The sequence below is a fragment of the Lutra lutra genome, chromosome 5 (genome assembly GCF_902655055.1).
Source record: "Lutra lutra chromosome 5, mLutLut1.2, whole genome shotgun sequence".
NCBI lineage: Eukaryota > Metazoa > Chordata > Mammalia > Carnivora > Mustelidae > Lutra > Lutra lutra.
In genome coordinates this window covers 11170619-11189114 of record NC_062282.1, presented here as the reverse complement: position 1 = coordinate 11189114, position 18496 = coordinate 11170619, and the positions used below count along the sequence as shown (strand labels likewise).

Sequence of the window (18496 nt, the reverse complement as noted above, 5' to 3'; positions counted from 1 at the left end):
GCATCCAGGCCTACGTCCCTCCTGTCGGAATTTCATGGGCGTCAGGTGGCACTGATATATTCCAGCTCTGTGGGTTCCAAGAACAGCCCCCAGGGCTGTGGCCAGTGTTTCAGGACAGGCTTTTACTCACCACTGACAGAGCTCCTCCAGCCAGGGAGTCCCCCACCATCCCACAGCCACATGTTTAGTTGGCCATGTGCCCAGGGTCCCATTATTGATGGAAACTGTTCCACACCAGATTCCGAAAGAAATATGACGAGGGAGCGGGAGGAGTGGGGCTCAGCTGGCTGCCTTGCCTGGCCCAGCTTGGCTTTTTCTGTGGCCCTGGTGTTTCCACATGGCCTTGATCTCTGACTCCTGCCCCTGAGTGTCATACATAATGATCTCATGAGGCTCCTCACCTGTCATTCTTTTCTCCCAGGCCCAGGATCACTTGCAATTTCTTCCTGGGGCCCTGGGGGATCTACCACGTTATACGTATCCTTACGGGTCTGGATTTCCCATGACACTTGATAGAGCTTTGCTTTCTTATAGTTTTCCTAGTTGTGAAAATGAACCATGTAGGACTTATGCTTCTGTATCTTTTCCTACAAGGAAGAGTTTGGGGGGGGAAAAAAAAGGTTTTATAGAAGTGGCGATTAGCTCATATTTATAAAATACATTTGAATTCTTTGAAGATATTTGTTAACAAAAATCAAATATGGTAAAATTTAATGGATATTTTCCTTTTAAAATAAGTATATAAAAATCTTTATCTCCAGAGCCCGTGGGTGGCTCAGTTAAGCATCTGACTCTTGATTTTGACTCAGGTTGTGATCTCAGGGTCCTGAAATAGAGCCCTGCGTGGGTCTGTGTTCAGGAGGAGTCTGCTTGAGATTCTGTCTTTCCTTCACCCTCTGCCTACCCCCTAAAATAAAGAAATAAAATCTTAAAAAAAAAATATCTTAATCTCCTGATCAGGTAAGAGTGATAATTCATTTTGCAAATGATTTCTTCATCATATGGCTGAATTAATTGTAGCATTTTCTTAAAAAAACTTAGTATAAGTAACTTATAGAGTGACTAACAGCATAATTTGTAGCATATGAACAATTTGAAAAGCATAGATATATAGCATAAAATGATACATGATTATTATCCAACAATTGCTTAAGTAAAAATAAAAGCATCGTTTATAGTGTATTTAAGCATAGCACGATAGTACAGACCATAGAGCTGAGTTTCCTGGGCTCACATCCCCACTCTAACTTTATAAGTAATAATCTTGGGGAAATTGGTAGGTCCCTCTGTACCTCAGTTTCCTTCTCTGTAAAAGAAAGATATCGATAGGACTAATCTTATAGTGTTGTTATGAATATAGGACTTAGAATAGTGTTTGGCATGTTAACTTTCACGCATGTGTTGTACAGATTAAAACTACCCAGATTTATAGACAGTTGGAATTTTCTCTGGAATATCAGTCAACTTGGTATGCTGCAAAGTTTTTCAGTTACTAACTATCACATTTTAAATTAAAGATTCAAAATGCATATTGACATTTGAGTCTTTATTCTTAAGTTGTTCCTAGGCATATATTCAAGGATATATTAATATAAATGTATTCAATTGTCGAAGGCAAATGCAGATGTTTCTTATTAGCTTGGGATAACATTTTGAGTGTTCAATTTGCTCTTTGTCTTTGTATATATATATTTTTATGCAATATATATGAAATTTTCTATTTTAAATAAACTCTATGCCACACTTGGGGGTTGAACTGTCAAGCCTGAGATCAGGCATTACACTGACTGAGCCTTCCAGGGACCCCAGCAATATATCTTTTTTTGTGGTAAAATCCATAACACAAAATTTACCATTTAACCATTTTAAAATGTATTTTTCAGTGGCATTAAGTACATTCACATTATTGTGCAAAACATCATCACCATCCATCTTCAGAACTTTTCCCACCTTCCCAAACTGAAACTCCATGCTCATTAAACAATACCCCCCACTCCTCTCCCCACCTCCACTCAGTGTCTGTGCTTATTTTGAGCACAATGGTAAGTCCCAGTTGCTGTTGATGTGGCCCAATGTGGGGCTTTTATGTTTTCAGGTTGAAGAAGCTGGTTTAATCAACCATCCTCCTTGGAAACTCAAAGTCATCCAGCTGTTTGAGACACAGAGAGTGCGGCATGGGATGATGGCCCTGGGGCCCAGTGGAGCAGGAAAGACCACCTGCATCCACACCTTGATGAAAGCCATGGCCGGTAAGGGGGTGGCCACGCCCCATTGCTCTGGGCGACACATTTAAATAGTTGTGACCCATTTGAATATTCCAAGAGGGACACAAAAGTCAGACACATTAATATATTTGTATAGGAGAGAATGCTGCTTTACTGATTATTGGGTACATTTTAGAGATAACATAATAATGAACTAGAAGGGAAAAAGCTTTTTCAGCTTTATTGAGATATAGTTGACATATAACATCATGTTTAGTGTGTACAGTGTTTTGACTTGGAACATTTGTATGTTGCAAATGATTACCACCATGAGATTTGACCCCCATCTTATCACATAGGACCATTTCTTTTTTGTGGTGAGAACATTTAAGATCTACTCTTCTAGCAACATTCAAGTATATGAAACAGTATAAATAGCTACAATCACTCTACTACAGTAGGCTATAATGTACATTAGACCCGCATACCTATTGATCCTTTAGCTGGAAGTTTGTACCCATTGCCCAATATCTCCCCATTTCCCTATATCTCAAATAGTGGCAACCACCATTCTACAATCTGTTTCTCAGAGTTTGATTTTTTTAGATTCCATATATAAGTGATACCACAAAGTATTTGTCTTTCCCTGTCTGACTTAATTCATTAAGCATGGTGTTCTCAAGGTCCATCCATGTCATTACAAGTGGCAGGATGTCCTTCTTGCTCATGATTGAGTAATAAGTAATTAAATATACATATATAAAAATAAATATACGTATGTATACGTACACACACACACACACCACATTTTCTTAGTCCATTCGTCTATTAATGGACATTTAAATTGTTTTCATATCTTGGCTTCTGGCAATAATGTGTGAAAAAATTCCTGAACAGTGACTTTACGTATTGTGTTGTATGTTTTACTCATGTCATTTAATTTTCACAATGATCTTAAGATGTGGCTATTACCATCCCATTTTGTACAAAAATTCAAGGCTCAAATTCAGAAATGCTCTGTGTTGCAAAGATGGTAAGTGGTAGGATTTGGAATTAATGTCAGGGTCCACTAATGAAAAGCCTAGACTTTTTCCATTATAATTTGCCACACTTTCCAGTATGACTTAATACAACCTCCCAGTACACAAAAAATCATTGCAATTTCAATTCCTAAAATCATCCTAATCACAAACTAATTTTCTACCTAGAATCAGATGTTTTTCTGGTGAAGTTAAATGAAGGCATTTAATTTCCAGATCTCCCTAAGCCTTAGATAGCTAAGTTCCTACCTAGCTCTAGATCATCTAAAGATAACAGGCATTGCCACATTTGTGATTATTCTTCTCTTTCCTGATTGGACATCGATGTCTCTCATACTGAAAGTACTGTGTTGGCAACTCTTGGCCATGGCAGATATGGGTTCCAAAATTGCACAGAACTCTGGCCGTTGGAATGCGCAGACATGGTCCCACAGGGAAAAGGTGCCTGGCTGGGTTTCCAGGCAGCCCATGCAGCCCCAGTGCACCGATCTTGAGTTGGTGGTTGTGGAGACTATTCTGTATTGATCTAGGTTCCCGCACACGTTGGACTTAGTCTAGGTATCCTCAGCGATGGGTCCCAGTGAATTCTGTACATCAACACTCCACCAGGGAGTCTCCACACTGAGAAAGAACTGTGCTTCCAGCTATCACTCACCTTGCCAAAACTGAGAACTCACACCTGCAACACTTAACATGTGCTTTTCACGTGCTGTTAAGATTGTGTCTGGGGATTTTTATAGTGCTTTGAAATGATGTGTTCTCTCAAATTATGCCTAATAATACTTTCTTGTTGGTATGTAGCTGCCTTCTGTTTATAGTAAAGTACAAATGCACCTGGTAAAATGGCTTGAACAAAGGAGTACTAAATATTAAACAATAGTGATACATTATGTATAATATGTCTAAATTATGTAACCCATATGGTATCACTGGTTTTGGAGAAGTCCTTTGCAAAGATGAATTAATCATTAGCTGTTGATTAACCTATTCTTGGTTTTAATATATAGGGAAAATAGTCATTATTTTAAGCAATGCATTGTTTCTTGCTGAAACCATTCATTATCCCAAAGATCAAGAAGGTAATTGGGTTGAACTTATACTAGACCCACATATATTTGTTTCCTGATTCATCAAATTTCTCTAATGTTTGAGGTCCTGCTAGTTTCGGTAGCAGAAATGGGAAGGCAGGCATGAAAACAAAAGGCTGTGTCTTCAAGGAACTTACAGCTTAGTGGAGTAACACAGATAGTTATTAGTCAACACGGAATTTCTATGAGGAGGTTTGGACAATTACATTGTGAGCAGAGGCAAAGGAGATCAGAAGCTTTTCTAAGGAATTATAGGAAGGCTTACAGAGCATGTGCTAGGTTGAGTAGCATTTGGATAAAAGGCCTTCTTAGCAGAATGCAGAGCCCATGCATGTAGGGGGAACTGGAGAGAGCATGGCATACCCAGAAATTGCTGTGATATGGATAAATGTAATTTGTGTGTGGGTGGGAGTAGGGGAGGTGTAACAGAAGCTACTGGAACCCAGTGCCTCATCCCTTTGGCCCTCCCCTGGTACAGGTGCGGCTGTTGGACAGCTTCTCCCACAAATGCCAGTGGTGCCCCTCTTCCCACAGTTTGGTAACAGTGGACATTGTGCTATGAACATTGGGGTACATATGGCCCCTCTTTTCACTACATCTCTATCTGTGGGGTAAATGCCCAGTAGTGCAATTGCTGGGTCATAGGGTAGCTCTATTTTTAATTTTTTGAGGAACCTCCACATTGTTTTCCAGAGTGACTGCCCCAGTTTGCATTCCCACCAACAGTGTAAGAGGGTTCCCCTTTCTCCACAGCCTCTCCAGCATTTGTTGTTTCTTGCTTTGTCAACTTTTTGCCATTCTAACTGGTGTAAGGTGGTATCTCAATGTGGTTTTGATTTGAATCTCCCTGATGGCTAATGATGATGAACATTTTTTCATGTGTCTATCAGCCATTTGTATGTCTTCTTTGGAGAAGTGTCTGTTCATGTCTTCCGCCCATTTTTGATGTGAGTATCTGTTTTGTGCGTGTTGAGGTTGAGAAGTTCTTTATAGATCTTGGATATCAGCCCTTTGTCTGTAGTGTCATTTGCAAATATCTTCTCCTTTTCCTTGGGTTGCCTCTTTGTTTTGTTGACTATTTGCTTTGCTGTGCAGAAGCTTTTTTTCTTGATGAAGTCCAAGAAGTTCATTTTCGTTTTTGTTTCCCTTGCCTTTGGAGAGGTGACTTGAAAGAAGTTGCTGTGGCCGATGTCGAATAGGTTATTGCCTATGTTCTCCTTTAGGATTTTGATGGATTCCTGTTCACATTGAGGTCTTTCATCCGTTTTGAGTTTATCTTTGTGTATGGCATAAGAGAATGGTTGAGTTTCATTCTTCTGTATACAGCTGTCTAGTTTTCTCAGGACCATTTATGGAACAGACTGTCTTATTTCCATTGGATATTTTAAATTAAAATGATACAATTCTACCTACTACCATAATGAAATAATTATTGACAGTTTTTCTTATGTGGGCAACAGATCAAATCCAGTTTTTACCTATGACACTGTCATACTGTTTGAGAGTTTGCTGGCTTTTTATAAAGTGTGATTAGCTTAAAAAACAGTTTTGCCTGTCTTATGGATATCATTTATTGAAAAAGCTGAATTGTGACTCAGTTTAACTTCAACATCATAAAGTATTGCAGATAATTACTCTGAGTCTTTTTTTGATTTCAAAAAGGAGAACTAGGGGTGCCTGGGTGGCTCAGTGGGTTAAAGCCTCTGCCTTCGGCTCAGGTCTTGGTCTCAGAGTCGTGGGATCCAGCCCTGCATTGAGTTCTCTGCTCAGCAGGGAACCTGCTTCCTCCTTTCTCTCTGCCTGCCTCTCTATATGCTTGTGATCTCTGTCAAAAAAATAAATAAAATCTTAAAAAAAAAAAAAAAAGGAGAACTAAAGTGGTACCTGGGTGGCTCAGTTGGTTTAGCATCTGCCATCAGTGAAGGTCATGATCCCAGGGTCCTGGAATCAAGTCCCACATCCAACTCAGCTCCTTGCTCATCAGGGAGCCTGCTTCTCTCTCTCCCTCTGCCTTTCCCCTGCTTGTGTACTTTCTCTCCCTCTCTGTCAAATAAATAAATAGAAATCTTAAAAAAAAAGGAGAACTATGGTTTAATTTTCTAAATAGGTTTAAATATTTTTTATTTTTTAAGTTTTTATTTATTTATTTTTAAAGATTTTACTTATTTATTTGACAGAGAGAGAGAGAGAGAGAGAGACATAAGCAGGCAGAGAGGCAGGCAGAGAGAGAGGGAAGCAGGCTCCCCACTGAGCAGAGAGCCTGATGTGGGGCTTGATCCCAGGACCCTGAGACCATGACCTGAGCCAAAAGCAGAGGCTTAACCCACTGAGACACCCAGGTGCCCTGGTTTTAAAAATTTTTAAAGATTTATTTGTTTATTTAAGAGAGGGAGAGCGAGGATGAGAGAGTGAGAGAGCAGGGTAGGGGGCAGGAGGTGGGGATGGAACAGAGGGAGAGAAGCAGACTCCCCGCTGGGCGGGTAACCCCACAGACTCATGTGGGACTTGATCTCCTGACCCTGACATCATCATCTGAGCTGAAATCAAGAGCTGAACGCTTAACTGGCTGAACCACCCAGATGCCCCAGTTTTAAAGGGTTTTTAACACCTTTTTCAGAGTGCATGGGTATGTATGCTTGCCTGTGTTCATCAATCTTTCACACAATATGTAATATTTTAGCATCCATTTTTATGATTTTGTACTTTAAACCTTATTCTTCACCTTTCTGCTTATTAACCACAGTCCCTTACGTACAGCAGGTGCATTCAGAGTAGTTTTAGGGTTTGAAGGATCAAAGACACTTTTCGGAGGTCAGCCACAAAGGAGAAGTCTTGCAAAAAGTTTCATGGACTTTTTCCAAATGAACAAGAATACGTCTCAGCAAATCGAAGCTGGTAATGGAGAGAATGAGGCATCTTCTGGGTGACATTTCCGGGACCAGACTTAATCTGGTATACCATAAATCAGAAGATTTCTGAGCTGTGAAATTTGAAAGATTTCCAGGTCATATTAATTTGTTCATTAGTACCAACATGGTATCTTTCCCCCCTTATGTTTCCTGTAATTTTCTTCTACAGAAGGATAAAAACAAAAGTATGTTAGTCCATAAAATATGACAGTGTTAATTATGATAACTTGGAATAAAGTAAGACATATATTCTCCGTGTAATTTTGCCTTTTGGTATTTTGAACACCCGCTGATGGTACATTGCAAATTAGTTCAGTGTTACCTAAGGATCACTCTACTGTATTCACTCTACATGTGAGTCATTTAAAATCTGGATTTACTTGGTACAGATTGTGGAAAGCCACACCGGGAACTGAGGATGAATCCCAAAGCGATTACGGCCCCACAGATGTTTGGTCGGCTTGACGTGGCCACGAACGACTGGACTGATGGGATATTTTCAACCCTTTGGAGGAAAACACTGAGGGCTAAGAAAGGTAGAAGATGAAGTATTATTTTTGACATGTCCTTCTAAATAAAATCCTTGGTCCGTATTTAGAATTAGTAGAACATGTTCTCCATATAATATCTGAGCCAAGACTAAGAAGTCCTAAATCAGTATATTTGATTAGGGTATTTTAAATCCCCCTCTCCCACCTTTTTCTTTGTTGTTGTTACAAGGGGAATTATTTTCCTTTTGAATAAATATTTCTGTTTCCCTGTGTTATCTTAGAATAAAAGAGAAAGAAAAAGCTGTTAAGGAAAATTGATGGTGTTGAATAAAGTGATTTTACTATAACTATTTCACTGAATCTTTTAAAAATGTTACTTTTATTTAAGTCTAGGCTATTTTTAGAAGACTGATTCTCCTATAAAATCACAGGAGGAAATGGTCTTCTTTGGGAAGAAGATTATGTATACCAAAAATGAAGTTTATATTGAACTAAGAAATTATTCTGTTTAGGTATACCCTGGTGTTTGGTTGTCCTGTGAACCAACTTGTTAAGGGCTATTGGTTCACTCTGAATTTTCGCTTACTTGTGGAGTCTGGAAATTGAGCCCATTTTTCCTAGAATATAAGCTCAGATGGAAGAGGTGACATTAACTCTGCTCTCATCATGCTTTCTCACTCCTGAATAAGGAGGAGAAAGGCATAGTGAATGCACTTGAAGAGAGAAAGAAGGATCCAGGAGAAGGACAAGATACTGGAGCTATTTCTTCAGGAGTCTGCTTTGGAATACTTTCTACTGATAAATGTTTAATGTGATGACATCCAAGTTCTCAGGGAATGGAGCTCATCCACCTAAAATCTGTTGTAGAGGAGACATGAAAACTTGGGATTTCAAAAGTGTGCTCATATTTGGAATTACTGCTTTACTGGAAATCAAATTTTGTTTCTGACCTTGTTTCAATAGTCCTGTGTAAACACAGATCCAGTGCACAGTTCCCAAGAATGGGAGCTCAGAGAGGTGGTTTTTTCCCTCCTTAAAGAGGGCAACATGCTTTTTCTAAGTGACCTCGGTGTTTAGGTCATCATTTTACTTAAATTCAAGTCATATGAGCATAATGAAGATTTTCAGAGCAGTTGATTTGGCATTGAATATATTATAGGTCTTACACAGTAAATAAAAACTAGAGTTGCAAACTTGATCATGGTGTCAATAAAGAGAAACTAGAGACTAGGTGAGTAAGAGGAACTATTAAACCAAATACCTCAATTTATCATGGCCTTGTCATTGACCATTCTGCTGATGCTTGTCACTTTCTTTATTTCCGAATATCTCCATACATGACTCCCATTAGGTTTTGTCCCCAGTGGTCCTCCAAAACGACTCTTTCAAAGCCACTTAGATATAAATGGTCAGTTCTCAGGCTAGTCTGGCTCTCATAGTACCTGACACGGTTGATTTCTCCCCTTCTTGAAACTCTTCCTTTGCTTGGCTTCAGGGAAACTTTACCTGTTGGCTCTCCTTCTACTTCTGCCTCATGAGGGGTCTGACAGGGAGAGAAGCCAGCAAAGGAGACACTACCAGAAGTCTGAACATTGAAGTGGCTCTGTCCTCAAACCTCCTGTTTCTGTCTACTTTTACTGTCTAGAAAAAACCATACCCAGTCTATGGTTTTAAATGTTGTCTCTAAACTGGTGGCTTCTACATGTTCATCTTCAACCCTGACCTCTCCCTTGGACCTCTAGCTCAATGACACTATGGGATGTCTGTGGGACATCTCCAATGTAAGACATGCAAGCAAGAGTTGATTCTGTGGTTCTGCCAGTCCTTCTGACTGTACTCACATTCTACTCCTTCATCTCTTCTTGCTTACTAGGTTCAACTTCTTGCTCTTCCTGGGACACCCTATGCTTGCACTCACTTTGAGACCTTTGCGCTTGCTATTCCTACTAGCTGGAAGATTCTACCTCTAGATCTTTCCATCAATTCATTCTCCTGAAATATTTTATTGACTACCTTATCTAAAGCAATGCCCCATCCTCTTATCCTTCTTAATTTTTCTTATCTGGCATATTTCTTTGCTTATCGGTTTGATTATCATCTCTATCCCTTAGAATGTAAGCTTTGTGAAAGCAAGACATTGTCTTATTTACCACGATATCCCCAGACTCTAGAACAGTGCTGATATATAGGAAGTGCTCAATGAATATTTGTTCAATGAACAAATGACTGTTTGCTTTGATTATGTGCTTTAACAATTGGTATATAAAGAAATGGAAAAGTCCTATGGGATAAAATAAGATAATCATGTCTATCAAAGTTAATGATAATTACATCAAGTTATAGTACTTCTTCAAGTATAATAGTTATGGGTCTACGTATATCTGTGTATGTATGCTTTTCCCCCCACCTTTGGTGGCATATTCTAGGCGAGCATATATGGATAGTTCTTGATGGTCCAGTTGACGCCATTTGGATTGAAAATCTGAATTCTGTTTTGGATGATAACAAAACTCTAACCCTTGCAAATGGCGATCGGATTCCCATGGCTCCCAACTGCAAGATCATTTTTGAGCCCCATAACATTGACAATGCTTCACCTGCTACTGTCTCAAGAAATGGAATGGTTTTCATGAGTTCGTCTATCCTCGATTGGAGTCCTATTCTTGAGGTATGAGTGGAGTCTGTCTTTTGTGCACTGAGAGAGGAAAACGGAACTTTAGCATTCGTGTAGAGCGCGTTTCTGTAGAGTGCATTCCTGTAGAGCGCGTTCCTGTAGAGCACGTGCTAATTTTTCTGCAGACCTGTGGAGTTGTCACATCTCATCACTGTTGTTTGTGGCAGCTCCTTGTCTGCTCCAGGACATTGGAACCCTGACTGTCCCTTACAGCTTCCTTTAGCATTATGGTGTCTGCAGGGATCTTCTCATCTCTGTAGACCTATGATTTCCACTGTGGGTTGTGGAGTAATTGCCAGCCATTGCTGAATCAATAATCCCGCCAAACTGTGAATAAGTAAAATTTAATTTGATCACTTTGGGACTTCATAACATTTTAAAAAATACTCAGTCATATAAAGTTTGGGAGCGATCATCTTAGAATATCAGCTTGAAGAAAACAATTTATTAAAATTTCATCTAAGGGAAAAATTACATACAAGCAACTTCTTTGAGATCTAGTAGTCATTGGTTTTAGGTTTGTTCTTGGAAGTAATATTTTGGATAATATCTCCAGTTCATGAAAAGGTATATTATTTTCTTATCACCAATACATTCTAGAGTATATTGATTATAATCAGATTATAGTTAAATGCCTTGCACACTTAGGTATTTTAAATGTTATAAGGCAAAATACTTACTAGATAAGACAGATGTGAAATCTTTTTTGACATTGTTGGTGAAATTTATTATTTTATTTACACAACTTTTTTGGAGAAGATTTTGATTGAAAACTTACAAAATCATAATTTAATTAAGTAGATGTTTGCTTTATATTGTCATTGTTTTGTGCTTCTCTTTCTCTATGAATATATACTAGCTTTTAATAATATCTTCTCAGAATTTACAGAAACCTGGGTTGCAAAATGGTTTAGGTTTGGTAAAATGTGAAGATATGAGAAAAGAGGGGATTATAGAGAAAAATGATACTTTTATATAATTGGATATGTCACTAAACATGCTTCTAAAGATTTCAGATTTCACAATCAAATGATCTGCCCATTAAGGAGAATACAGGGCAAGGGTTCTGAACCCTGGCTTTGCAGGAATAATCATCATCGACAGTTCTTTAAAATACAGCTGAAGGGGTCGTAACCCAGTTCTACCAAATTAGAATCTCAGGGTGGGGGAATATGGTGGGGGGAGGTTCAGGAATTGGTTTGATTTTGCTTTTGTTTTTAAAAGCACCATAATAGGTCCAGATTTGGTAACTACAGCTACAGCAGCAATCTCCAAGTAGAAAAGTATTTCTGTGATTTTCCCCAAATATTCACATTCACAAAGGCTTTTAAAGAATACTTTTATATGAGTAGCTAATGAATATTTAGACTTTGCTATTTATGCAATAAGCTTCTATTATGTTCTATGTTGAGGCTGAATAAGGTTCCTACATTAAAGCTGCACTTACTGGGGGCACTTGGGTGGCTCAGTGGGTTGGGCTTCCGCTTTTGGCTCAGGTCATGATCTCAGGGCTCTCAGTCCAGCAGGGACTCTGCTTCCCCCTCTCTGCCTGCCTCTTTGCCTACTTGTGATCTCTGTCTGTCAAATAAATAAAATCTTAAAAAAAAAAAAAGCTACACTTACTGAAGTGTTTTTTTTTTTTTTTTTTTTTTTTTTTAAAGTAGGCTCCATACCCAGCATGGAGCCCAACATGGGGCTTGAACTCACATCCCTGAGATCAAAGCCTGAGCTGAGATCAACAGTCGGACACTCAAATGACTGAGCCACCCATGTGCCCGTTACCTAGTTTTTTATATGTACTTATTTATTTATTTTTTTTTGTGGCTCCAATTTTGAAAGTTTATTTTGCCTTTTTTTTTTTTTTTGATGAAGTGTTCAATGATTCATTATTTGCTTATAACACCCAGTGCTCACCTTAAATAACGCAGTTTCTTTTCACGAATGCTTAGCAAGAAGCAAGACTGACAAAGAATCAGACTGGAAGTGTTGAGAGCAGTCCAGGGCAGCTCCGAGGAAGTTATTAGAGGCAGACGGGTGGGAATCTGTCTGCTCCTGGGAGCTAAGCTGGTAACTTGACCCTGTGTTATGACATTGTTTTTGGTTCCATCAACTTGAAAGTACTACTTTCTGTTTTTGTGGCTGTGGCACCTTGGTAAATTCATGAACTTCTGAATAATTTGGAATCAACATTTTATTGCTTCTGTGTCTAAGAATGAGCCGATCTCTTGAGGCTGAAGGAACTTGCTTCAGCTTCAGAGAATATTTTGTGTCAGTGGTATTTTGTTAGAACTCACACACACCTTTCTAATAGTGGTTCACTAAATGACTCATTTCTCCATTTTCTGGAGTATTCTTGGATATTTTTCTACATTGGTTATTAAGTTAGAAGACATAAAAGGAAACAACTAACTTGATAAATCCTTCTCCCCATTTAAAACAATGTGGGTGTGGATTTCCTTTGTTCTTTTATTCCTTTTTCTTTTCTTAAATTATTTCCCTATAAATGCCTCCTTATTTTGTTCTAGAATATTTTAATTAACAGCTTAACACTTTCTCTCCCTCTCCACCTAAGCACACGTATAGGGAGGTAACAGAATATGTGTGTCTGAATGCTGGCCTTGACACCCACCAGTTATGGGATCCTGGACACATTACTTCAACTCTTTGGGTCTTGGTTTTCTCATCTGTAAAAAGAAGATAAGAATAACACCTACCTCATAGCGTTATCTTGAGCATTAAACAATTTATGAAATGAATGAAAGCATGGTTAGCAAGGCCTGACATCCTGTATGCCCTATTATCATTAATTAATATTTTAAAATCATAACAGTTAATACTAAGATACATCTCATAAAGTGTTACTTTACATCTGATTCCCTCTCTTTATTTTTTCCAATAGATTGATACATTAAAATGGCCCAAAATTTATATATAAAAATTTTATTTAGTTGTTTAAAAAACATTATTTATTTATTTGAGAGAGAGAGTGCAAGCATGTTAAAGGGCAGGGAATGGAACAAGCAGACTCTACACTGAGCAGAGAGTCCCACTTAGGGCTCAGTCCCGTCACCCTGAGATCATGGCTCCAGCTGAAATCAAGAGGCAGCTTCTCAACTGACTGAGTTACCCAGGAGCTCCATGTATAGTAAAAATTTTAAATAAGTATAATGTTAGTACCTCTTCCCAGTCCACTTTATTACCTACTTTATTAGCTGCCTGGTAAGAGATAATCACTTTTCATTGGTTTCTTTATAATTTTCTCTTTGCTTATTAAATGTAAGATAACATGAAGAACTATTCTCATCTACCAACTTCATTGGCTAAAACAGAGTGAAGTAGCATCTTCTATTCATTTGCACATTCTATTATTATAAATATTTCCATATTAGTCTATGGAAAAGTTTATCATTTTTAATATTTTAAGTATAATTTAGCCTCAATAAAATGTACAGATATTGTTAAAAAATTATTGTTCCAAAATGGACATTCTCTTGGTGTGCTAATAAGCTTATTAATGCATTAATCTGTAAATGAACAGGGTTTCCTTAAGAAACGTTCGCCTCAAGAAGCTGAAATTCTTCGTCAGCTCTACAGCAAGTCTTTTCCTGACCTCTATCGCTTCAGTATCCAGAACTTAGAATACAAGATGGAGATACTTGAGGCTTTTGTAATCATGCAGAGCATTAACATGCTTCAAGGGCTGATCCCTCCAAAGGTAAATTGTTCAACTTTCTAGAAATTTCTCTCTTAGAGCCATGTTGTGCAGAGAGTACAATATTTGAAATTGTCTCTGTTAGACCCGTGGTTGGGGGATGTTTTAAACATGCACATGCATCTTTTGCATTTTTCTCATTTCTTTTTTCACCGAGGAAGCCATTGCTCTGTAATTTAGTGGCAAGTTCACTGTCATCTAATAAGCATCCAGATTTATTTTGGAGACTGGCTTGGTATTCCTCGAGATCCATTCTGTATTTGTTCTCAGTTTCATTCAACTTTCCCTTGTTCTTATCTTGGAGAAAACTGTTGTCCATTTTACATATTTGTTATTTTCATTAAAACCTCAGAGTAAAATGTTAGTTGGAGAATCAAACATTAAAACAAAATTTTTCTTTCATGCTCAGGAGCAAGGTGTAGAGGTTATCCCCGAGCACCTGGGGAGACTGTACGTCTTTTCCCTGATGTGGAGCATTGGCGCCCTGCTGGAGCCGGAGGGCCGGCGCCGGGTGGAGCACTGGCTGCATTCTCAGGAAGGGCTGACCTTGGATTTGCCACCTCTGCAGGGGACGGAGGACACCATGTTTGACTATTACGTCTCATCCACTGGTGAGGGTCCTTGCTTCCACGGCCTCATACATGACACATGGGAACAGTTTTTTCCCCCCACTGGCTAATATTTACATAAATTTTATTTTTCTAAATGGCAGTTAAAACACTTGGCTGTAAAATTAAAATGGAAATTTTCATGTGTGAAGAAACCTAATTGTTTCTTTTTTGAAATTGTGTTTCACTTGTGTTCCAAATGCACATCTTCCCCTTGTTAAGTATATTGTTTACTGAACTTTTAATGAAGTAAAAACAAACTAAGGGGATGCCTGGGTGGCTCAGTGGGTTAAGCATCTGCCTCTTGATTTCAGCTCAAGTCATGATCTCAGGGTCCTGGGATCCAGCCCCTAGCTTGCTCCTCACTCAGCGGGAAGTCTGCTTGAGGATTCTCTCTCTCCCTATCCCTCTGCCCTATCCCCCCACTCATTCTAACTCTCTCTAAAATGAATAAATCAGTCTAAAAAAAAAACACAAATTAGAGAAAAATCTCTAAATCAGATCTGTTTCAGTCATGTGTATAATCAGCAGTCACATAAAAATTACAAAATGTGAAGTATATTTTTACCAAATATGTGTTTATCTCTACATGCATATCGACATATCTATTCATATATTCTTCTAGTTTATTTAATGTGCCTACCTATATATAAAATACATACTACTAAGTGTATATATGTATATATACACACATGCACACATACACACATACACACTATATATCTTCTATTTTTGGTTTATAATTAAGAAAGTGTATAATGTAAAAAAACAAAAAAGTATATAATGTGGGGCACCTGGGTGGCTCAGTCACTAAGTGTCTGCCTTTGGCTCATGTCATGATCCCAGGACCCTGCTGGGCAGGGAGCATCTCTCTCCCTCTCCCGCTTCCCCAGCTTGTCTTCCCTCTCTTGCTGTCTCCCTCTCTGTCAAATAAATAACATCTTTTTAAAAAAATGTAATGAAAACTTGTGAGATTAGATATTTTAAATGGCTTTAGGTACATACTACTATCACTGCTTTCTTCATTTTTATATAGACATTATTGAAGACTGACATATTTAAAAAGAAAATTCCAGGACTCTTCTTAACATTTCCTAATAATACCACTTTGGAATTGTTCCTTGGGAAATTTTGACTTGGCTAACACATTTAACTACCACTTAGACCTGTGGTTCTAATGATCTTCATTTCATGGAGAGTTTTTGGAACCTTCATGAGATGTCAGGGACGTCTGCCTGTTCCAGGTCAGAATGCAGGTGTTTGTAGGCATGAAGACGTGCATGTTCTCTGCTTCTCTCAGGTGAATGGAGGCACTGGAGCACGTGTACTGAGGAGTATGTGTATCCATCTGACGTCACCCCAGAATATGGCTCCATCCTGGTGCCCAATGTCGACAACGTGAGGACCGACTTTCTAATTAAAACCATCGCCAAACAGGGCAAGGTGCGGCTCCTTAACTTTCACTGACAGTAGCGTATTTTAAAATGTCTCTTGAAAACACCAGGCCTCTCGCCTTAATCTTGGAGTGTTTGGTTTGCTGTTCAAGTAAGTGTAAGTATTACCCAAATTAGTATATTCTTTTATTATTCTCCAGTAACAGTGTTAAGAGTGGAGTAGTTCCGACACATGATCAAGTAATTATTTCTCACATACTAATTGAGAGAAAGCCAACTTCGACTTGTTTTTTCCAAGGAGAAATCCTTCTCTTCTGATGACTGTGTTAGTTTGCTGGGGCCGCCATAACAAACCACCACAGGCTGAGGGGTTTAAACAGCAGACATTCCTTTCCCCCCAGTTCTGGAGGTCTGGAGCCCAAGATGGAAGGTGCCGACAGGTTTGATTTCTGCTGTGGCCTCTGTCCTTGGCTTGCAGGTGGCTATCTTCCCACTGGGTCCCATGCTCTTTACCCCTGTGACTCCCTCCGTGCTGTTTCTTTGTATATGTGTATCCAGATTTCCTCCTCTTCCACGGATCCCAGTTAGATTGAACGAGGGCCCACCCGAATGGCCTCATTGTCACCTGATCATCTCTTTGAAGATCCTATTTCCAGATACAGTCACATTCTGAAGTACCAGGTGTTAGGGCCTCATCATGGGGATTTGGGGCGTGGTGGGAAGCCCACAGTTGAGCTCATACTCATTGTATTGCATTCCTTGGATTTCTTTCTCAACGTCTCTTTTAGGCCGTGCTGCTGATTGGTGAACAAGGAACAGCCAAAACAGTCATTATCAAAGGATTTATGTCAAAGTACGATTCTGAAAGTCACATGATCAAGAGTCTGAATTTTTCTTCTGCAACCACCCCATTGATGTTTCAGGTACTGGCTCTTTGGTGTCACCATGAAGACCAAATGTGTGATCAGCTGTGGTAGCTCAGCTCTCCTCACTTTTCTGCGTGTGCCCGTGAGCTTCTTCTGCACTTTCCCAGTGGTGATAAACCCCCTGTGTATCCCCTCCATTATTCACCTGCAGTAGAATATCTCCCTCGTCGGATTATACTGTATAATCGTAAATTGTGGAGACATAAGAAGCTTATCTAGGGTGTTAAAAGCTTCAGTAGTGTTTAAAATATCTAGCAAAGCCTGTGAACATGTAAAATCCTAAACTAAAAGGAGTATCATTTATTCTTGCATCCAAACTTGCCTGCTGTCCCTAATACCTGCTTTTCTGTGCGCATTAGTATTATTCTAGGCTTTAGGCTAGACACACATGGGTCATCTTTGGTGGGTCTCTCTTGAATCAAGGACTGTTGGTGTAGCTAAAGAAATACTTTCCATATATCCTTTTTTCTCTTCGTTCTCCTTGTAGACCTCTGCATAATTCACATCCTCATGATCCACACCAGGGAATTAGCCCAGAAAGACTGCCAGCTGGTCCAGTCTAATTCTCTTCCAGTCTTGCTTTCATTCCTCTTCCAATCTCTGGTTCTGGTATTTCCAATTCATCTTGTTGTTCCCTGACTGAACATTTGACAAAGGCTCCTATCAGTATTGCAGGAATAAATCTTAAGAGTTATCGCATTGACAATTTTACCCTATCATATCATTGGGGAGTAAGAGAAAAAAATTCCCACAAATTTCCTTTGCTTTTGTCAGGGGAACTGCCAAGAATGACCTGGGTTTGCAGTGGTGGTCTGGTTGTTTGCTCTTATTTCCAAGTTGTCTAAGACCCTCCTGACTCTGGGGAGGGAATCCTGTGTGTCCCCTCATGCTTCAGTTGTTTTCAAATCATCTCTGACATCTGCTAGAATATTAATAACACATTTATAAAAAGGACACATTTCATAACATTGGAAATGGAAGGGAATTTTTTAGGAGAATCCCAACCCAAAGAACTTGGCTCTTGTCTAACTTTGTTGTTCTTTAGCTGTTAGAATTAAAATATCAAAGAGCTGTGAAAATTGTTGACGGCATGGCTAAATCATGACTTTGTATCGCTTAATGTAATTGGTGACTGCGGAGTGCCAAAAAACTAAGACCATTGATTAAGTTTCTAAATAAGACTGTCAACTATATTATGCTCCTTTATTAGAGATGGAATTTCCAATACCGGCTGGCCTTCTAGCAGATGAATGCCATTGACTGTGTGGTGATGGGAAGGAAAGTGTGAATGGAAGGTCAGCTGCAGATTGCAAAGACTCAGCTGTGGTATTTTTGTGTTTGGGGAATAGCACATTAAATTACCCTAAGCTGGCAGGATGCTAACATTTTACACATTCCTTTGTTACTAACATTAGCCACTTTCCCTCAATATCATCTTACATTCAAAGAA

General features: G+C 39.0%; 1 protein-coding gene across 5 annotated transcripts in view; it reads left to right on the top strand.

Annotated features, from left to right (window-relative positions):
- Positions 1 to 18496, top strand: part of DNAH5 (dynein axonemal heavy chain 5) — a 277211-nt gene that overhangs the window by 145252 nt on the left and 113463 nt on the right. For all 5 annotated transcript variants that reach the window (XM_047730540.1, XM_047730538.1, XM_047730537.1 and 2 more), the window contains 7 exons: positions 2096 to 2249; positions 7631 to 7777; positions 10159 to 10400; positions 13945 to 14121; positions 14528 to 14729; positions 16027 to 16169; positions 16909 to 17043. In XM_047730540.1, coding sequence (XP_047586496.1) covers positions 2096 to 2249; positions 7631 to 7777; positions 10159 to 10400; positions 13945 to 14121; positions 14528 to 14729; positions 16027 to 16169; positions 16909 to 17043 — 1200 coding nt within the window. The remainder of the gene's footprint in view (positions 1 to 2095; positions 2250 to 7630; positions 7778 to 10158; positions 10401 to 13944; positions 14122 to 14527; positions 14730 to 16026; positions 16170 to 16908; positions 17044 to 18496) is intronic.